The sequence below is a fragment of the Vanessa cardui genome, chromosome Z (genome assembly GCF_905220365.1).
Source record: "Vanessa cardui chromosome Z, ilVanCard2.1, whole genome shotgun sequence".
NCBI lineage: Eukaryota > Metazoa > Arthropoda > Insecta > Lepidoptera > Nymphalidae > Vanessa > Vanessa cardui.
The window spans coordinates 5,778,374-5,801,840 of NC_061154.1; the positions used below are offsets into that span (position 1 = coordinate 5,778,374).

General features: G+C 35.6%; 1 protein-coding gene across 4 annotated transcripts in view; it reads left to right on the forward strand.

Moving 5' to 3' along the window:
* Positions 1-23,467, forward strand: part of LOC124543124 (disco-interacting protein 2) — a 63,863-nt gene extending 40,396 nt beyond the window's left edge. For 2 of the 4 annotated variants that reach the window (XM_047121188.1, XM_047121189.1), the window contains exons 4-17: positions 3,415-3,543; positions 3,786-3,995; positions 4,322-4,443; positions 5,527-5,827; positions 6,350-6,661; positions 8,138-8,330; positions 14,458-14,670; positions 14,964-15,133; positions 16,366-16,569; positions 17,067-17,288; positions 17,371-17,579; positions 17,775-18,006; positions 18,082-19,804; positions 20,666-23,467. In XM_047121188.1, coding sequence (XP_046977144.1) covers positions 3,415-3,543; positions 3,786-3,995; positions 4,322-4,443; positions 5,527-5,827; positions 6,350-6,661; positions 8,138-8,330; positions 14,458-14,670; positions 14,964-15,133; positions 16,366-16,569; positions 17,067-17,288; positions 17,371-17,579; positions 17,775-18,006; positions 18,082-19,804; positions 20,666-20,918 — 4,493 coding nt within the window. In that variant the 3' untranslated portion in view covers positions 20,919-23,467. Of the gene's footprint in view, positions 1-3,414; positions 3,544-3,785; positions 3,996-4,321; positions 4,444-5,526; positions 5,828-6,349; positions 6,662-8,137; positions 8,331-14,457; positions 14,671-14,963; positions 15,134-16,365; positions 16,627-17,066; positions 17,289-17,370; positions 17,580-17,774; positions 18,007-18,081; positions 19,805-20,665 lie in introns of all 4 variants that reach the window. The other 2 variants (XM_047121185.1, XM_047121187.1) reach the window with 2 other exon arrangements.

Genomic DNA, 23,467 nt, shown 5'->3' on the forward strand with positions numbered 1-23,467 from the left:
CGAAGAGATTTACCCTCGCATAAGAAGTTATCTCTTCAAAAATACTCATCCTAATTCTATAATACTCGATATACAAATATGTGTTATTAAAATAACTGAGACAACATATCCAATTTTGAGAATATTCGAACAATTTGTTAAATATATTACTACTCTAAATTACATTAACTATCGTGAACCAATGCTATTGTATTTGTGCAGAGATATTTTTAATATTATTGCAATAACAAACAGGAAGTGTACTGTCTTGTTGGATAACGATAAATTATGATGCATTTTAGAGGTGTGATTTCTAAATTACAATATATGTCTTAGTTTGATATTGACGTCTCACAAAATCAGGTAATACAAATGAAGAACTTCCAATATTTGCCGTTTTTATGGTTACCATTCAACAATTAGAAAATAGCATTAAATCGTAGGTTGAAAATCGTAAATAAATAAAAATTGCAAATCGCAAAGTGAACACAAAAGCAGTCTTCTAGAGCAAAGGGATTTGTAAGGCTTGCGTGGCTTTCTGGGCTCTCCTTCACAAAGGCCTCTCGCTCCTATTCTCGTGGCTTATTGCTTACAGTTGCTGGGTTTCTTTTGCTCCCATGAATGTTATGGAATACTTTAAAATTGTTCTTTTTTTTAATTTTAGCGTTGGTAATTAATGCCTTAATTTTTTTTCTGTTTATTGGTAAATATAAGTGTAACGTTTTAGGAATAAAATTTAAATTATAAGAAATAGTTAAAAAAAATACTAAATTTCATTCTATTTTATTTAACTTCAAATTCGTCTTTAGATAATTTTGTACTTATATATCATTAATAAAAACGCATTCAATAATCAAGAGAATGTTTAAGAATAATTGGCTGCCGCGTTTATTTAGCCTCTACTAGCTTATAAGGTTGCAATACAGCCTTAGTTCCTGGTTTCAATTTCCTAGTCAAGCCAATAATAGGCTTTTCTTTTAAGAAATCATCTCTCATAAGTATTAGACTGGTGTTAGTAGTTGCAGTGTTATTCTTAACTTGTACTTGATATACTCGAGTATATAACGTAGTTCATCCCAAACCTGATGCGGCTGTATCGGTTTGTTGTTCTATCAGATTATGAAACACGGAGGGCATAGAGAGATCACCTGTGTTTCCCACGTCTGCAATTGAATATCTACGCGTTTGGATTGACCAATGTTTGATCACGACAACTTCATTATCATTATTATAGTTCAGAATCTTATGCATTAGACCGAGATAAATCGAGAGATGCATAGCGTCTATAGTTTTTATTATAAGCATTTAATTGTGTTTAATAAAAATATCTCATCGCTTTCAAAGATTAAACTTATGATCAAATGCATATATCCTTTTATTCCAATTCGTAAGTATATTCTTAAATATTATGTGTCTGGAAAAGGAACAACATATGTCTGATGTAAATTGAACAGCATGTAGCCGCATGTACCATGTAAACAATTAAGTTTTTAACATGTTATCCTATCTTAATGACGTACCTAAATAGTAAGTGGTTTAAATAGCTGGACTGGACCGGAATGTAATGTTTCAAAAGTTTGTCGCTATCTGTTAGACTAAAGGGTTTCCTTATTGATACGCATTGAAATGTAAATTGAATTGTCAACACATTGATTGTATCAAAACGTACCCGTTTGTTCATATAATTCACACCCCTAACCTACCTCAATACGCATACTCAATTATATACATAATAGTTATGTGTACATGTATATATGTATATGCAACAATGGCTTAACCTCAATAGTATATAGATAATCATTAAGGCGAATTAAGTAAACAATACGCACACAATAGATAATAATTGACTACATATTGGTGTGCTTGATGTATTGATAATGAATATCTCTTGAATCTTAATTGGTAAAACTTTATTTTTTTTTAATAATTCGATATAAAAAGCAAGTATCTAAACAATATCAATGAATGTAATCACAAACATATTGCTATATATAAAGTTTGTGAACGAAGACTCGACGCTACATTTATGTACTTAAAGAAATACATATTTTAAATCAAAGGAATTTGGACTAGATGTATATGTTTTATATCTTAAACATAATAAATAAACAAACCTGTCTGGGAGCAAATTATGATGAGGATGTGCATTCAAAACTCTTGCGTAGTTCTGACCTTGTAATGCTCGTAATGATTTACATTCGGTGCAAGTAATAAGATATTTGTATACATTTCGCAAATCGTGCCTAGAGTCTTAAATATAATATATATTAAACAAAAATTAATGCTGTAATTGCCTCCAAAAATCATGCTGTAAAACTTATTACTGCATCTATATTATTCAATAATTATGCGGTTTCATAATCTTTAATAATATATCGTCAATATTTTTAAAATATAGGTGTTCTTATTGCATCTTACAATATGAAGTGTTCATGTAGTTGTCATAAACCATATTGGAAGCAACATCACTTGTCGCTCATAACTTAAATCATGGTACGTACAACACGAGAGTTTTGCATGCTAAACGACTATTATTAATTTGACACTATTTCTGTGAACACGCACCGCGTATTACGTAAATTGTAATGCATGTTTTAAAACCTGCACGTCTTATTATCCTAGCTAGATTATATAAGTCGATGTATAAATTATTGTATGCGTTATATTCAAGTAATTGATATTGATATGCGAATTAACATCATCAGATCATAGAGTATTTTACATGATACATAATCAGCTTGATTGCTTTGTGCTAAGCGGTTTTTGTTGTAGTATGATAAATGTATGTATGTATATATATTCAGTTTAACTATTTCGTTTTTAATATTTTCCTCGAAATAGTTTCAAATTTATATAGAGCAATTGACTTGTAATTCTTTTAAAAGCATTCTATGAATGGCAATTAAAATCATCAAAGTACCATGTACGCTACGTGACCTATTTTATTTTATGTACGTACTTTTCGCTTCATGATTAAAACTGCTGTAATTCTAAGTTTCATATAATATAATACGGAATGTTTTAATGTCACCTATTTTTATTCATATCTTATTATGCTTCATTACTTACTTATTAATTATAAGAACATCTACAATATTATGTTTTCTGTATTATAACACTGCCTTGACGATATATATTTAAGTAAATTAAAAAATACATATATTAAGCTTGTTTTCATTTTTAATAAGCCTATTTTATATTATAATGTAGCAGTTTGATATCTATCTAGTATTTTGACATATATAATGCATATTCTTTTGTTGATATGGCTTGGTTCAAGTAGCCTATTTTTCCATAATGACTCTGATTTTATTTGATATTATGTTAGTATATGTTTGAGCTTCATAAATTTTTTAATATTTTTATTTTAACGTTACATTAAACCTAAAATATTTTCTAGTGAATGTTGTTATACATGACAATGTGGCTTTGCAGAAGTTAGACAGGAGGCAGTACAGCAGGCGCTGGCGGAGATGCAGAACCGGCCCAAGCCGTCTCTCCCGATGCCCTCGAAGCGCACGTCTATGATGGCCAAGAGTCCTGACCGAGAAAGACATGATCTTTGTGAGTGTGACGAAACTACTGTTTAACATAACCCGCTCCGACACACCGGTTCAGAGAAAAAATCTCTTTCAGCTTTCTTAAGACGTTGAATTGTTTTCAATGTCATAATAAAATTATTCATTTACTTTCGTAAAAACTTGCTGATAATTACCTATTTTATTAAGATGTTGATAATAATTTAATTAACTTGCAATTAAAAATCTCAAATAGCGTTGTGATGAAAATGATTGTCTTGTCAATAGCATCAAGCTCTGATGAGGATTCGTGCGCTGGCGACTCGGAACTGCCACCACCTCCCGAGTTAGGCTCGCCTCCAGCTCGTCGTGCTGCCGCGCCTCATCCCCGTGGACATCCACCCCCTCTTCCACAACTGCATCATCAGCGGGATAAAAAGCACGCGCCGCGAGAGAAAACTGAGATCGATCTCTCTGATATTACACATTTACCAGCTTGTAAGTTGGGCGAAGTTAATGATTCATATGAGACAAGTATAGTACAATTATTGGTCAATAATCACTCGCGGCTTACCTCCCGTTTTAGGGTTTGGTCGTTAATGTTAAACATAAAAAGCATATGCATTGTTTAAGTTTGCTTTCGTATCAAATTACATCAAGCAGCATTAAGACAGACCAGAGTCACCTTTGCAATTATTTGAAAAAATATGTCAATAACTTACATATATGTATGTGTTTCCTTAACATGAACATTATCAATGAAGACTAATAGGTATATTATCGTTGTCGTTGAACAAAAATAAGTAAATAGTCTCGGTCGCCAGACATCCAACCGGACGTAACCCACACGACATCTGGCGCTCGTCGCGGCGGCGCTCTCATAGCGGACCGAGTGCAGTGCTACGCGCAGCCAGAGGACACCGGCACCGGCACGGGCAGGTGGAAGGTAGGATACATTCGTCTAACCACCATTAGCAACCTACAAGTGTAGTAGATTGTATATTATTACTTTTTCGCTTTATTTATGTTTAATTATATAAGAAACTATAGTACGACACAACTTAGATGTCGCATCGGCAAAATTCGTAAAACCGATCACATCCGAATTGAGTACGCTATCCCAAGTTATAAATATTTATTTCTCATGCGAAAATGATCTTTGCACAAACGTAATAACTTGTAATATCATATGACCTAATATATTCGTCAATTTGACGCGTCGATTTACATGCACTCGCTTTCTCTGACGCGAGAATCTATAGCGACGAATAGCGTCGAATGGCGCGATAGGGCGCTATTTCTATTGGTTGAGTAAATCGGCAGTAATCGGTTTTATTTTTATTCCATTGCATTTTCCGATGCTACATCTAATTTGTGTCGTACTATACCTGAACAATATTTTCTGTATATATGTACACACATACATAATGAATACATCAAAAAGATTTAAATACATAAAATTAACTTCTAAGAAATATTTTCGAGTCATTGCCTGTTGATGTCACAAAGAGTAATGATAATATATATTTGTAATTATATAACTCATTAAAACGTTGTTTGTTTGTCTGTTTCTTTTTATGATAATAGCTTATACGTTGTTTTAAGATATTGTCAGGTCTCTCATTGAAAAATATAAATTCTAATGTCAGATTCTAAAATAGATTTTTATTACGGTAAATAAAAGTGTACAAAGAAATAAAGTCATAGTTTAATACTCCATACGAAAAGGTCACACGATCATCAGAATAAAAGATGCTTGAAATAGAACCCTACTGTTATTGCACTTGTATCACTAAAAACATGTAGCGAAATGTATATAAACAACTATTACACGTAAACTCGCAACTTCAAATAATTTACATGTACTATTTATTTACATTAAATAAAACATTAATAATTCTTATATATAAAACTTTTATACTGAAATGAAATTATTTTTTTATTTTTACTTTGCGATACTTTATTTGGATTAAAATGAAACTGTTCAAAATTACATATTTGAATTATTAGCGAGTTGCGATTTTTGTAGGTATCAGCCAAAATACAGCAATTACTTAATACTCTAAAGCGACCCAAACGTCGACCACTGCCGGAGTTTTACGAAGATGACGACATTGAATTGGAGATTGCTGCTAATCCCAAAGATCCAAACGCACCGAAACCGGAAGGTGGGACCATGACTCCCGCCGTTGGCGAACAGCTCGTAGTACCGGCTGGCCTGCCGAGGAACTTAGAGGCCGCACTGCAGAGATACGGCACGGCCTCATTTAAAGCAAACGTTGCCACCGTACTCGACCCTAATGGAAAACTTAGCAATTCCCTCACTTATGGTAAGTACAAGATTGGGAGAAAAAACTTTTTATTGAATACTCTAGCTTACATCATATTGCCGAGCAAGGTTGAACAGATTTTATCCAGTAACACAAATTTTATGCGAGTTAAAAGTCAACATCAGAACTTTTCTTTCGTCTCAGACGATGTCTCTTAAACTAGAAAAATACCAGCCAGCGCCGCATTCACGGGACATTTGAGACTAAAGAGCGCTTGAAGCGAGCATAGATTTTGTGTCTCATTAAGCAGCTTGATCGCTTACAATGTTTGCTCGATTTACACCACTACGTGATTGTTACTGCTTGATATAATTTTATTTTTACTTATTAGGGTGGCTTGGTGGACTGTTTGAATATTTGCTTAAACATGTTTAAATACCATATGACATAAATCTATTACGTAACAATTTTTTTGTAGATTTGCAATATAAATATAAATAAAAACAAAATGTTTTGTGCCCGAACAGAAAAACTTGCAGCAATGGAGACGTCGTAACAATAAAAGTAATATGTTTTTAACAGGAAAACTGTTGAGCCGATCATTGAAAATAGCTCACGCGGTACTGAACAAAACTTTTACGTCGAAGAGCAGTAGCGGCGGCCCGCTCACTGGTGACAATTCAATTAAGCCGGGCGACAGGGTGGCGCTCGTTTACCCCAACAACGATCCCATAAACTTCATGTGCGCGTTCTACGGGTGTCTGCAAGCGGGCATCGTGCCCGTGCCCATCGAGGTGCCGCTGACCAGACGCGACGCTGGTCTGCAGCAAGTGGGCTTCCTACTGGGCTCCTGCGGCATCCAGTATGCCCTCACATCCGACGCCTGCTTGAAAGGTTCGTTTTATATCTATTCATCACAGACACACACAGACACTATCCAAAACTTAACATTGATAATTTGCTAAAATATACAACATATTCCACCAGACTGTTCCAATGCCAGTTGCAGAATTTCAAAGAAATAAGATACATGCAGGTTTCCACAAGATATTTTCCTTCATTAGCACGAGATGGATTGTAAACACAAATGAAGCACATGAATATTCAGTGGTGCTTTCCTGGGTTTAAACCCGCAAATATCGGTTTAGATGCACGCGTTTCAACCACTGGACCATCTCGACTCTCTTAAAAAATATACAATACAATTAAATTATAGAATGAAAGCAAAATTTTATAAAAGCATATTGTTTGGTATGTGCTGCTTTTAATAGTCAAATGTTTGAGATTTCATAAATATTTTGCACAGATGAAATAACTTCACAATTGAAAAAGCGACGTGGAAATACCTCTGTTCAAATTTTAGTCGCTGGAAAAGCTTTAGACTCGATATTCACACCTTTATCCGCGTGTCAATAAACGGATTATACACACTCGTATACCGCGTGCCATACTGTACGCGCATATATGTCGCTGTCCACCCTTTCAGCTTATAGCGCGCAAAGGGCGAGTGTTAATTTTATTTGAAATCTGCACAGGCAACGTAACGAGACGCGAGAGCGCTAAGTTTTTTTTAAATCCGAAAAAGTATTAAAAATTGAAAATGATGTGACACACAAAAGCAATTAAAACTTCGAAATCAAAATACGTTAGTCGTTAACTAACACTGAATCCGAAAATAAACGCACTTACAAGCATACCACTTCTCTCTCTCATAACTCTGATTTTGTATACCTTTGCGCCCTGCCCTTAGACTTTCCCTTTTAGTTTTTTAATAATTTAATTTAAATATCGAGCTAAGCGGTCTAACCTCATGTACAAAGTACTTCTTACTTCAGTCGTACGTCATTTGTTACATTGCGGTTTTTTCAAATATCTAATAATAGCTACTCGGCGCGGTTTCGCTCGCATTAAACGTCACTACTCCCCGCGCGGGATATTAATTAATATCCAACGTACATTGTTTTTGAAACGCACTGAATAAAAAAAGTGGCGCATTAAACTAAAGACATTTGGAGAATGAGAGCTTGACCGAATTATATGTACGGCGACCTCCAGATACTTTTGCAGCAGATCATTTTAAAAGAGTAGATATTTTATAAAAATAAGTTTATTAGAGATATAAAAACTCATTACTATTTTATTACCTTATTTTTTTCACTTCAAGATTGACTCCAAGTTTGTAATAAGACGTATCTCAAAGAACATTGTATGAACCAACTATGGCGATCCTGAAAATTATACCTTCAATAATATGAAAGTTTCACGTCAATCGTTTTGTTATCCCTTGATACCGAAGAAAAACAACCAAATAAATGTTTACATATCACGGTAGCAAAGCTCATCTGCCATTTAGAAGGGTAACTTGCGCAGGTCTCCCGAAGACGTCATCAGGCGATGTCGTCTCATTCCGAGGCTGGCCATCACTGCAGTGGGTGTCTACGGAGAAGCTTCCCAGGCCACCTCGGGATTGGATCCCCCCGCCACGTCCCGCTGAGGATAGTCCGGCGCATATAGAGCACACTTCGGCCGCTGATGGTTCCGCTATGGGCGTTATTGTCACGAGGTAAGCACTAACATTCACATTCAAGTCCTTCTATCGAGAACAGGGATTCATGGAATGAGGAGTTTTGTTCTTCGGGAACCAAATCTCAAAAACTCAAGCAACGACAACAGTACGACACAACTTCGATGTAGCTACGGCAAATTTCGTAGCGATCATATCCGAATTAAGTACGCTATCCCAAATTATCAATATTTATTTCTTATGTGAATATGATCTTTACACAAACGTAATATCATATGACCGAATATATTCGAAAATTTGACACGTCGATTTACATTCACTTGTTTTCTCAGGTTAAACTGACACGAGAATCTATAGCGTCGAATGGCGCCATAGGGAGCTATTTTTATTGGTTGCATAAATCGGCAGTAATAGGTTTTATTGAATTTGCCGATGCTACATCTAAGTTGTGTCTTACTATACTCAATTAACGAACCTTAGCAGGAGCTTCCCGTTACTATCAGTCTATTAAAGAAAAGCCATCTCCTCGGCTCAGGAGATTATTGTGAAAGAATTTCAACGAACACTCGAACAGTGAAACATCAAACGTTATATTAAGACCAATTAAAAAAGTATGAACCGAAAATATTCTGAAATCTTCCGCAGTCTCGATTGTTCTGCAGATCTGTTCCGAAGTAGCGCGCAATCCTACTTACATTATAAATTCGAACGTTTGTGAGGATGGATGTATGTATGTTTGTTACTCTTTCACTGAAAAAGTACAAAAATATTTGGATGAAATTTTACAGTAATATAGGTTATATATTATGAGAATAACTTACGTATCATGTACTCGTGCGAAGCCTGGCAGGTCGCTAGTTATACCATTAATGCAAAATGAATGTATACTTGATGTATCTATAGTGTGTTAATTTGAGAATCCCTGCAAACTTTTATAGCAGCGCTGGAGCTACAAAATTGTTTAAAATACCGAACACGCTATGAATTATTCGATCGATCTTTTTGTTTGCTGGGAACACATTATAGGGATAAGGGTTGACATTTCTTACAGTAGCCATGCCTGTCGGTGGTGACCATGTACCATCAGGTGGTCTGTTGCCCCTCTATTATTATGGTAGTAGGCATTTGTTATTATAGGCTCATCAAATGAATTACAATAGTAAAATACACTACACGTACACTTCGCTGTCTGAAATAAGTGAATGTTTTTTTACGAATAACTGCATTCGACCAGCAGATATGACGTTCGAGAGTTCTTTGTTATTAGCGCTCGATGGTCTCTACGAATTTCCCGATCGTTTGTGGATTGGATTACAATTACACATAGCATCATTGATGTTTAGTATACAAAGCACTAATGCTACAAGGTTCCGTATAGATATACTTCTTTTGACGCGTTATAAAATAAAATAGACTAAATTTTTTATAGTGTACACACAGGCAATGACATGGAAACTACATAATTAATATTCTCGCTAAACCGCCAATTAAGTGTTAAGTCGATCGAAGTAGACAAATCCACACCTTATCGTATTTTACAATGTTTATTTTATTACAAATTTAAATTGTGATTGTTTATAATGGCAAAAATTAGGTATATAAGATTTTAAATTAACATGGTTATTTTTATTATTAAAGTTATTAATTTCGGGATATTTACCATGTCTTTTTTATTTTTTTTCGGTGGAGCTCGATATTTCGATATTGTTTGTCTTGTTCACGAGTGTAGTGAAAAAATAAAAAACAAAATACAAAACATCCCGAAATTAATAACTTTAATAATAATAATTTGGTATTTATCGTTTTAAAAATACGTTACATACAGCAAAGAGTTTTATTTAAATAGTAATAATATTATTACTAATAAGTACATTATTAAAATTAAATGCACGCAAATAAAAACTATTTTGCTTACGCCGAAGTATAACTAGACGCAGCTTATTGCCAAATTCTTAAAGTTAATATTTTTCAGTTTGATAAATGTAAAATGCAAATGGCGAACGTATGTTTTATATTTCGTATATTGAAATATAATAAATTGTCGTAATACTTTATCGAATGTGTAGATGTTGTTTGCTAAAAAAATATTGTCGCCGAGAAGATAGCAGATACTTGTAGTCTTGAAATAAAATGAGCGGCGTGACCCAAATAAAGCGCAGAACATTTTTAGTGTAATAACACGGTTTTGCATAAAGTAGCAGTTGCTGCAAGGTTACCGGCATAAGTCCTGATATTACACAGACGTAGTAACGAAAATAATTCAATTAGCGGCGACCGGCCATATTGAAGAATTTTGTTTATCCGACACGTAGACTTATTTATGTTAGTCGCTGTTGTATTTATTTCAAATCATACCTCTTTGTTATAATATAATAAATTTGTTATTTAATTGCTACAGTACAATATCTGTCATGGAATTTTAAATTTTATATATTTTATCAGTATGATATATACAATTTAAAATTGGCTGAAAGAAGAACGTGAACTGAAGACGTGTTCAAATTGAACAGAACAATAAAAGTTAATACAATATCTCGATATATCGTTTTTTTTTAACAAGTTTGATACTCATATATAAATAAATTCAAATATAAAAAAAGATTTAACTCGCCTCTGTTACAAATTAACAATGTACCTAAAGCTTTACTAAGTACATATAATAGTAAAGTTTGAGCCGAGCATATAATTTGTAAAAAATACAAATCGTTTGTTATAATAATATATTCTTATAAAATAAATGTGCTCACTTAATGAATTTTCCCGTGACTTACTTAAAAATATGTCATATATTCTTCCGTCAAAGTTAACCTGAGCAAAATGGGTCTTATACAATTTTCATCTCTTTTATCTCGTGCGACAAAGCGTCGTTGAAACGGATAGCATACTCGTTGAGAATCACATTTAAACATATCCGATGAGAGACTAAAATATTTAAGGTATTTCATTAAAATAATATATCAAGCTACTAAACGAATTCAAAGAAACTATTTGCTATGATATGTTATGATGTTGCGTGCCAAGAGACAATCAATTAAGTGTTAACATTTTCTTAATAATTATTATACTTTCATTATAAATATTTATTCTAAAATAGATTAAACATAATTATGCTGAGTATTAAAAATACGAACGTGAAATATCGCGCTAAAATCTACAAGTTTATAAATAGATGTAGCTTAGAATATTATTTCGTGTAAAAATAATATAACCTTTATATCAAAAATATCTTTAAACAACCTTTAATTATAATGTCCTTAACATTTTAATGTCCAACTTGGTGAAAAGATGTATTATACTATCGATCCATGTGTCTAACTATATTAAATTTATACATATATGTATATACATAATGTTTTATTGGACATACTAGAATTAAAATTATTTAACGTGCAAACAAAAATAACTGCGTGGCCAACAATGATATTTATTTTATTAAATTGTATTCGAATTCCAAATTGGTCCATGTTTATCATTTTGTCTATGGTTTATTGAAAAAATATATCAATATACTCAATCTAGACACAATGTACCTACTTAATTAAATCAGCTTTAAAATAACATAATTGAAATTTTAGCCTTCACGGTCACAGCGTGAATAAAATTGTGAGAATATATTTCTTAAAAATTAAGTCGGTACAAACGAATTGTACGAAAGCACCTCTAATATATCTCTGTAGACGTAAATAAGATATAATACCCGCAAAATAAATATAATTATATAAAAACAATCTCGAGATATTATGACATGAAAAAATTTACATTATTTTTAAACTTTCCATCGTGTTATGTAGTAATCTACATAAAATTAAGTTACTGAGATTTTTTTGATAAAAATAATTAAGGTATGACTTTCTTTATTACGAGAATTAGTGTACACAGCAATGTGAAGAAATTTTCAAATGAAAAATAGCAAGTATTTAATATTTAAAGAGTAAGAGACGTCAGCAGAGATTCAGTAACTGAAGGTATTAAGAACGTTCACCTAGTGCGAGACCAAGTTTTGCATATTATAGAATTTCTCAAGTAGATGCAAGCGAGGCTGATTTCTTTTTTTTTTAATTTTCATGTAGTAAAAAATTGCTCTGTGCAACTTAGTCAGTCTTTGCTCCTGTCTTTAAAACTTTACCTTCACAATTTTAATGATTTCTCTGTATATCTTTATGTAAATTTTAAAGAATTCACGCTATAGGTCTATAGGTTTTCTAATGTCTTATGTACGAGATGATTTTTAGTGTGAAATTAATTCAATTAATTTGTTTGGGTTGGTTGCAGTATTTGCTTAAAAAACTCAGTATTACATACTCCACAGTATTTTTCTTCTAAATTTCATTAATTAAATATATAAATATTTTATTTAAACAATTCATATTTACAAAATTATATCTATAGCACACCAACTGTAACCCCTAATTTTACACCATTTAAGGTCGAATGAAAAGTAGTCTACGTTCTTCTCCGTGAATTGAACTATCACCCCACCAAATTTCATCCTAATAGCTTCAGCGGTTTAAGCGTTAAGAGTGAACGAAAGAGTTACTTTCGCATTTATAATATCAAATATAGATAAAACAGTGTTTAATTTTTTTTACAATTCTTATTTGAGATATTGTAATAACACTTAATATTCCCGAACTGAAATTTGTAAAACAACGTTCTATATGATTTATATCAAACTAGAAAATTCAAAAAACTTTCATTCATTTCATTTTCATTCTGACTTAATTTCCATTCTTTTCTAACAACAATATTCCTGGGATTATTATGTAAATAAAATTTGCGCATTCGGATTGTGCTTTAATTTATTTTTACGTCTATCAATGGCTGCGCTGAAACCTTTGTCCGATGATTTTCACGTTTTCCACGTAAACCCGATTGAATAATACCAGTTGAATGAAATTATTCGTTTACAGTTCGTATTGGAATGCCGTTAATCCTCGTAGTATTTTTAAATATTTTTTCACTAATTTTTTTTCTCTTTTACTGTAAAAGTGTGATTTTGTATTTCATAACGTTTCAATGATTAAAATATAAACTTTGGTTGCTGAAAGTAATAACAATGCGTTTGCTTTGTATGCTACAAATTTCAATTATGTGATTAATTTATTATTATAATCGGTACATTATTGTTACTGACATGCAATTAATTGCCGAACTATAGCAATTTTTCAGTACTTAGTTATACAGTTCTACTCACTGTTAAAATAAAAGGAAAGAGGTGAATAGACTATAAAATCATATTATTGATGCTATTTAGTGAATCAGATTGCAAGCGATAAGAAAACAGGAATGATTAGGGCCTTAAATTTACTGCAATAGTATAGTTATCTATGTATTTGTATTGTGCTGTACAGGTAAAAGTAATATTCGCGAGTAAACTCATGTTTTAATTGAATAGGAATTTTTCAACATTAGAAAGTTTCAGTTCATTCAGAGTTCCGAAGAACAATGAACTCGATAAAAAGTCAACTTCGTCGAGTCCGCGGCGCATTTGACTAACTTTGTTATCTAAAGTTTTCAATTCATTCTCATTCAGTCTCATTCTGTTGCCATCTGGCGGAAGTATGCGTTTCTGACATCTAGCGGAAAGTACTAAACAAAATTTCCATAAGTTACATGGGCGGACTTCAGTGTGTATTGATATTAGTATTCAGGAGTAGATGTCGCTGTCATTGGTTAAAAATTTTCACTCATTACAGCGACATCTATCTTTACAACCGGAATAATAGAATAGGGATCTCTGTGAAACTATTATTTTTAATAAATATATTACGATTTATTGATGAAAACTAACCTTAATACGTAACATAAGGTATACAACAACAACAGCCTGTAAATTCCCACTGCTGGGCTAAAGGCCTCCTCTCCCTTTGAGGAGAAAGTTTTTGGAACATATTCCACCACGCTGTTCCAATGCGGGTTGGTGGAATACACGTGTGGCAGAATTTCTATGAAATTAGTCACATGCAGGTTTCCTCACGATGTTTTCCTTCACCGCTGAGCACGAGATGAATTATAAAGGCAAATGACATGAATCAGCGTTGCTTGCCTGGGTTTGAACCCGTAATCATCGGTTAAGATGCACGCGTTCTAACCACTGGGCCATCTCGACTCTCACATAAGGTTATTAATACGTAAACATAGATTAATAATATGTTATCGTTTGCAGAGCGTCAATGTTGGCTCACTGCCGAATGCTCTCCGTGGCTTGCAACTACACGGAGGGAGAGCATATGGTCTGCGTTCTGGACTTCAAGAGGGAGACGGGGCTGTGGCACGCAGTGTTGGCGAGTGTCCTGAACGGAATGCACGTCATATTCATACCATACGCCCTGATGAAAGTCAGCCCCGCGTCGTGGATGCACATGATCACGAAATACAGGTGCGGTATATATTAGTAATCGATATATCTTAAAATAGTTACTATAACAAAACTGCACTCTGTATACGTAATAAAACCTTCATATGATATTCCATAACACAAACATTACATTTTTTTCATGGTATTTAATTTAAATTAGAGTGGCCATTTAATACCAATTTACTATTACGAGATGATGAAACCAAAGAAGTGACTCAATACGTCTGAATAGCGACGTGACTAATGTCTCTTAGAGTGATTCATTTCGAGTAAGTAGTCGGAGTCATGAATTAAAGAAACGTGACACCCACCAGGGCATCGGTGGCTATCGTCAAGTCACGTGACCTGCACTGGGGCCTCCTGGCGACGCGCGACCACAAGGAGATCCTGCTTAGCTCTTTGAGGATGCTGTTGGTGGCTGACGGGGCGAATCCTTGGTCTTTGTCCTCGTGCGATCAATTCCTCTCCGTATTCCAGAGTAAAGGTAAGCTTACGAGTATCAGGTATCGTCTGTATGATACGACGGTTATTGACTATAAAAATAATTTAAGATTTCGGTCTAAAGTAAAATTTTGTTTCATACAGTGAATTCATGTAAATTATTTCTTCCTATGAGTCGAGATGGCCCAGTGGTTAGAACGCGTGCATCTTAACCGATGATTGCGGGTTCAAAGCCAGGCAAGCACCGCTGATTCATGTGCTTAATTTGTCTTTGTAATTCATCTCGTGCTCAGCGGTGAAGGAAAACATCGTGAGGAAACCCGCATGTGACAAATTTCATAGAAATTCTGCCACATGTGTATTGGAACAGCGTGGTGGAATATGTTTCAAATCTTCTCCTCAAAGGGAGAGGAGGCCTTTAGCCAAGCAGTTGGAATTTACGGGCTGTTGTTGTTATTTTGACCTAAGGTTAATTTAAGTAAGGCTATTTCCAATAAATCGTATATTTATATATTATATTTCAAGGATTATTAAATCAATCTTACAATATGTGTAGTAAATCAAGTAATATGTTTAGCACAAACTAGGCACGGCCTTACCCAATGTAACGTTCCCGTTCACGCGCAGGGGTCCGCGGCGATTTAAGATTTTGGTCGACAATAAATTTTCTATTCATTCAATGAATTCATATTAACTTGTAACTACAGGCACAAGGGACATAACATCTTAGTTCCCGAGGTTGGTGGCGCATTGACGATGTAAGGAATAGTTAATATTTCTTACAGCGTCATTGTCTATGGGTGATGGTGACCACTTACCATCAGGTGGCCCATATGCTCGTCCGCCAACCTATAACATAAAAAAAAATTAGATTATTTTAGACTTAACATTAATTTATGTACCTGTTGACTTCCAAGCAGGATACATTAATTGAAATAATTGTATTTAATTAACATGACGTTGTATTTTTTAAATGTTAAAAAAGAGTAACTACTGAGTTTCTTGCCGGTTCTTCTCGGTAGAATCTACTTTCCGAACCGGTGGTAGCTTCACTTAATTGTAAAATCACGATTCAAAAGTGCTTATAAAAGCCTACTTGAATAAAGTTTATTTTGGTTTTGATTTTGATTTTGTAAGGCTTTATTTAAAATAAATGGTATATTTCTAATTATATTTTCAAGGATTATTAAATCAATCTTACAATATGTGTTGAATATATTTGGCACAAACTAGGCACAGCCTTACCCAATGTAACGCTCACGTTTACGTACGCAGGGGTCCGCGGCGACGCGATCTGCCCGTGCGCGTGCAGCAGCGAGTCGCTGACGGTGTGCGTGCGGCGCGCGGGCCGCGGGGGCTCGTCCGCCGGCCGCGGCGTGCTCTCCATGTCCGGCCTCTCGTACGGCGTCGTCCGCGTCGACGCCGAGAACTCGCTCACGTCGCTCACGCTGCAGGACTGCGGACAAGTCATGCCCTCATGTAAGCTGGCGTCGGGTGTGTCGTTGGAAACGTGGGAAATAAACACCTCCGCAAGACGTAAATATTAAGTCGATAACTGAAAGCGATACAACTATTACATTGATTATAGTACGACACAACTTAGATGTCGCATCGGCAAAATTCGTAAAACCGATCATATCCGAATTGAGTACGCTATCCCAAATTATCAATATTTATTTCTCATGCGAATATGATCTTTGCACAAATGTAATAACTTGTAGTATCATATCACATAATATATTCGTCAATTTGACGCGTCGATTTACATGCACTTGCTTTCTCTGACGCGTTAATCTATAACGACAAATAGCGTCGAATGGCGCGATAGGGAGCTATTTCTATTGGTTGTGTAAATCGACAGTAATCGGTTTTATTTTCATTCCATTTCATTTTCCGATGCTACATCTAATTTGTGTCGTACTATACGCGAATCTGTTCTGTTTCATTGTTCTTAAAAACATATTTATTTTAAATAGGTGTCATCGTAGTTGTAAAAATGGAAGGCCTAGCGTATCTCTGCAAGACGGACGAAGTCGGTGAAATATGCGTGCTCTCCGGCGCAACTGGTTCAGGATACTGGGGCCTGCCAGGTCTCACTAACACGGTGTTCAGGGTTCAGCCTCTTGACGCTGACGGTGAGCCGATCGGAGAAGAACACTATGTTCGCAGCGGTCTACTCGGATTTCTGGGTCCTGGAGGTAAAAATCGTGATTTAACACTAAAGTAATCAAAAATAATACAGCACAGAAATGTTTAAATAAAATTTTCTCCTAAAAACAGGCTTAGTATTCGTATGCGGATCTCGCGATGGTCTGATGACTGTCACTGGCAGGAAGCACAACATGGACGATATTATAGCGACGGTACTTGCCGTGGAGCCCATGAAGTTCATATACAGGGGACGCATAGCCGTGTTCTCGGTGCGAGTGTTGCGTGACGAGAGGATCTGCATCGTAGCGGAACAACGGCCCGACTGCGGAGAGGAGGAGGTATAGTGTGCTCGAACAGACTTGATCCTGTCATCTATATACATATTGCGACAATGTTGCTTTAAAATTGTAATTTCAGTTTGCTGATTGCTTCTATTTTGTCAATTTGGTTTTCCTTTTTATAATTCATACTCAAGACTATAAATGCCGGTTATAATTTGAAATAACGATAACATTTTTTAATCTTATACACAGTCATTCCAATGGATGTCCCGCGTGTTGCAAGCTGTCGACTCGATCCATCAAGTGGGAATATATTGTCTGGCTCTGGTGCAACCTAATTACCTGCCCAAGACGCCGCTCGGAGGTATTCACCTCAGCGAATGCAAGAGGCGATTCCTCGAAGGCACGTTACATCCAGCCAATGTACTCATGTGCCCGCACACGTGCGTGACAAACCTACCCAAACCGAGGGAAATACATTCAGGTATATTTACTTACCGTGCATTATATTTGAAATCAATTTAAAGAAATGATTTTTAACTATCTATTTTTTACACAGATGTTGGCCCAGCTTCTGTCATAGTCGGTAACTTGGTCCAAGGTAATCGCCTTGCATCAGCTCAAGGGCGAGATATGGGATACACTGACGACTCGGATGCGGCACGAAAGTACCAATTCATATCACAAATATTGAGATGGCGAGCTCAGAGTACTTCCGACCATGTGATATTTACGTTGCTCAATTCAAAAGGTGCTGTTTCAAAAGTGCTCACATGCGCCGAATTACATAAGAAAGCAGAGAGAATCGGTAATCTGTTATTAGAAAAGGGTCGCGTCAACACAGGGGACCACGTTGCTCTGATATTCCCGCCGGGACTTGATCTCATTTGCGCATTCTACGGTTGTTTGTACGTTGGCGCAGTTCCGGTGACAATTAGACCACCGCATCCTCAGAACCTGCACACCACGTTGCCGACGGTTCGCATGATCGTCGACGTCAGTAAAGCGACGCTAGTCCTTTCCAATCAGTCTGTGATAAAGCTGCTCAGATCTAAAGAAGCTAGCAATGTTCTCGATAGCAAAGCTTGGCCTATTACTCTCGACACCGACGACATGCCTAAGAAGAAACTACCTATTTTGTACAGAGCCCCCACTGCTGAAATGCTCGCGTATTTAGACTTCAGCGTCTCAACTACTGGAATGTTAGCTGGTATCAAGTTGTCACACGCTGCCGTTACTTCCCTCTGCCGCTCTATGAAGATAGCATGCGAACTTTACCCCTCACGGCATATAGCTCTGTGCTTGGACCCGTACTGCGGTCTCGGGTTTGCCCTCTGGTGCCTCAGCAGTATATATTCAGGACATCACTCCATCCTCATTCCCCCCTCTGAAGTTGAAATAAATCCAGCACTCTGGTTAAGTGCAGTGTCCCAGTATAAAGTCCGCGATACATTCTGTTCGTACGGTGTAATGGAATTATGTACGAAAGGATTAGGTAGCTCCGTCAATCAACTCAAAAGCAAAGGAATTAATTTGGCTTGTGTTAGAACATGCGTCGTCGTCGCCGAAGAACGGCCGAGGATCAACTTAACCAATTCCTTTTCGAAACTTTTCTCGGCGCTTGGCTTGAGTCCACGAGCTGTGTCTACGTCATTCGGGTGTCGCGTCAACATTGCCATATGCCTACAAGGAGCATCCAGTCCGGAGCCTTCCACCGTATATGTTGACCTGAGGGCTTTGCGTAACGACCGCGTGTCACTGGTGGAACGCGGTAGTCCGCACTCACTCTGCCTGATGGAATCTGGCAAATTGTTGCCGGGCGTGAAAGTGATCACCGCCAACCCGGAAACTAAAGGGCAATGCGGAGATTCTCATTTGGGTGAGATATGGGTGCAGTCGCCACATAACGCGAGCGGTTACTTTACAATCTACGGCGACGAAAGCGATTACGCCGACCATTTCAGTGCTCAACTAGTCACTGGGAACACAGGAGAGGTTTATGCGAGGACGGGATACTTAGGATTTTTAAGAAGAACAGAGATTAGCACGACTAGTGTCGGGGGCGATGACACCTCGATAATGACTCGTGATAGCGACACGGAGTCGCTGGCGTCCGCCTGCGCGAGCATGTCGGGCCTGGCTGCCGCAGACTCCCATGACACTCACGACGCGGTGTTCGTGGTGGGCGCTCTCGACGAAACAATAATGCTGCGCGGAATGCGATACCATCCCATTGACATCGAGAACTCGGTTATGAGGTGCCATAAGAAGATTGCTGAATGGTGAGTACAGTGATAGGATTTTGTTTTATATTAATTAAAACTACATCTCTACACTACAGTCGAGATGGCCCAGTGGTTAGAGCGCGTGCATCTTAATCAATGATTGCGGGTTCAAACCCAGGCAAGCACCGCTGATTCATGTGCTTAATTTGGCTTTATAATTCATCTCGTGCTCAGCGGTGAAGGAAAACATCGTGAGGAAACATGCTTGTGACGGATTTCAAAGAAATTCTGCCACATGTGTATTCCACTAACCCGCATTGGAACAGCGTGGTGGAATGTGTTCCAGGCCTTCTCCTCTAAGGGAGAGGAGGCCTTTGGCCCAGCAGTGGGAATTTACAGGCTGTTGTTATTGTTGTTGAAAACTACATCAGTGTACTTTGATAACTCGGACAGATTTTTTTATGATCCGTTATTATATCAAGTAAATGTAACTTTTATCGTCACTTATGATTCTGAGTTAAAAAAAGGCATCATAAAATTAATTTAAGTCTATGAAGCATATAAAAAATTGGTTTAAAATTTATGTTGTTAAAGTGATCCATGATAACTTTATTTAAACATGTTACTGCTTACAAATAAGTGAATAACAATTTCTATTGTTTGATGACCTCCATGGTCGAGTGGTGTGTATACCGGTTTTCATGGATACGCCACTCCGAGGTCCCGGGTTCGATTCCCGGCCGAGTCGATGTAGATGACCATTAGTCTTCTATGTTGTCTTGGGTCTGGGTGTATGTGGTACCGTCGTTACTTCTGATTTCCATAACACAAGTGCTTCAGCTACTTACATTTGGATCAGAGTAATGTATGTGATGTTGTCTCATATTCATATTCATTATTCATTTATTGTAATTTCAGTGCCGTCTTTACGTGGACTAATTTACTCGTGGTAGTGGTGGAACTTGACGGCAACGACAGCGAAGCCCTGAACCTGGTCCCCCTGGTAACGAACACAGTCCTCGAAGAGCACCACCTCATCGTGGGCGTCGTGGTCGTCGTCGACCCTGGAGTCGTCCCCATCAACTCTCGCGGCGAGAAGCAGCGTATGCATCTCCGGGACGGTTTCCTCTCCGACCAAATCGATGCAATATATATCGCGTATAACATGTAAATCGACATCACGTGTACATGTACATGTACTCGTATGCCAGTTCGCGTACTAGTGATGCGGTCAATGGTCTGACATGAGCAGTCCCATCGTTTATTGTAAGTTTCCGGTGAATTTTAAATTTATTTAATGCAGCTAACCAATTTGACTGTTCTAGTGTTATGTTTTAATATATTACTCGATGTGATATATTTATGTATTTCGGATCGGATCATGTGTCTTTTGCAATAAATCATTTCTTTAATTGTTGATAAATATTTAAAAGCAAAGCTTTATATGGAGTTTATTTACTGCGATTACATTATGGGCTTGGGCTATTCAGATGTATTGAATTGTGTCGAACTGCAGTTTTAATGTTTTGTTAATAATTTCAATATGTTTTGTCGCAATGTAAATTACCTAATATAGTGAAATAAAAAAAAAATTAAAATAATTTACAATCACGAGACTGACGTGATTCTAAATTCGCTCATTAAAATATTTTATTTACGTGAAATCTAATTAGTTAAAGATTCCGTTACTGTTTTCTTTAAACAACCAGAATTGTTGTAATATGTTTTAATAAGGTAAACAATTGGGTATTTGACATCCCATTTTATTTAAATGTAAAAATGTTAATCGGTAGTCCTAATATCTCTTTCGCGGGCGAGGATAATGCGCCCTATGATAATATCATTATAAAATAGTATTAATACGTTACTCCAAAAATTTGAAATCTCAATCTGAATAGTTTAATCGTGCCTCACTTCACAATATTGTTTATCGAATTTAATCAGTCAAATATCTAATTATATTGTTGTGATTATTATGAAGAAAGTAATTTCTAATGCTAGTTAGTATGTAAATGTAATTGTATTACTACTGGTAATATTATATTTAGAGTTAGTTATTATTGGATAGACAAAAGTGTATTGCATTTAATGTGTTGAGTTCCATGTTTGTTTTATCGTTGACAATAAATTTCACAGGTCGATATTCTGAGATGCTACACGAAACATGCTTTACTGAAACATGCAACATATTATTATTATTTTTTTTCATGTGGTAGCGAGTAGGTTTGTCAGTGAGCTTGTCTTTAAGTAGTTTGGCATTCCGATTGCCTATCTGTAGTTTATTGAAGACTGTATTTACAACGGATGTTGAGTGGTGTTAAAATACTTGTAAGACAGTCTGTGTGTATTTATATCACAATTTTTAATATATAATATTATAGTACTAAATGCTATAATCTACAAGTCTCTTTCGACTACGAACTTCGCACATTACTTTCATATCTGTGCCAATAATCTCGCTGTAGTAGCTGTTTTAAATATGTGTCATATAAATACAATTCAAATATTACGTAAGGGATGATCGGTGATCGTTCGTAATGATCCCGTCAAATCCTGCTCGATATCTATGTATTATGCATATTTGACAATTACTGAACAAAGCATTTTATAGAAATATTATAATAGTTCTAATTTTACCTAGGTTAATCCTGCAATTACATTAATTTAAGGGGAAATCTATGTCTTAAAATCACATAGATCATTTCAGGCCCGTTTTATAAACTTGTTACTTTGATATTTATCAATTTATGGCCAGATTCGTTTTGTCTTTACCGTTTTATAAAATAGTGTGCTACTTGATTCTCCCAATGCACAATCTGTATTATTATTTTAATATCACAAACAACTTTAGTTGCAAGAACAATTAATTATATATGTAATAGTACTAGTCCATGTCTACTGCTCGGCCATTTTTAATAAGCGTCCAGCAGAATTAAAAGCACAACTCTTCATAGCACCACATAGCTAGAAACCGGAGGCATTCTTTAGGAAAATCAGTGTAGTCGATTTAAGCTAGTGTATAACATTTCTTTTATTTGTTTATTTCCATTCCAGTTTAGCCTATGTTATAAACAATATCAAGAAAAATCAAATTTATTTTCATCTACACATTAGATTTTATTATTTACTGATATTCTTTTATTTTGTAATTATTTATTGCTAAATTGTACATATAATTTTGTTGTTTATTTTTATGTTTAATATTTGGACGACAATGTCAATGGATGATTAATATGAAATGAATTGATTTATATAATTTTATACGGTATTCAAAATTCCTTTAATCTTCTCTACTTTATAAAAGTATAATTTTCATCATATTTTGAAACGTAGTCATGTTACAAAATAAGTATACAAGTAGATATGTAACTCGGGTTAATGAACATTATCTTATTTGTAATTCTTATATAATAATGCAAAATGTATTGGTTCGAGGTCCTGCAGAATAATGAAATCATCAAACCTCAGTAATATTGGATATTGAAATTACAAATAATTTTAATTATTATGATGACATTAATAATGTTAAATGTCTTTACAAGTTTATAACGCACAAAATTGTAAACGTTTTGGCAACTTTTTGGGAATCGAAAGATTTTTAAGATTCTCGCTCTTTTAATGTTTTACTTTATTGCAAAGAATAGTCTGTTAGGACTTTGTAACCGCTTTTATAATTGTGATTTTTTTCTGATACATGAGTAAATAAACGTGCATCCTGAA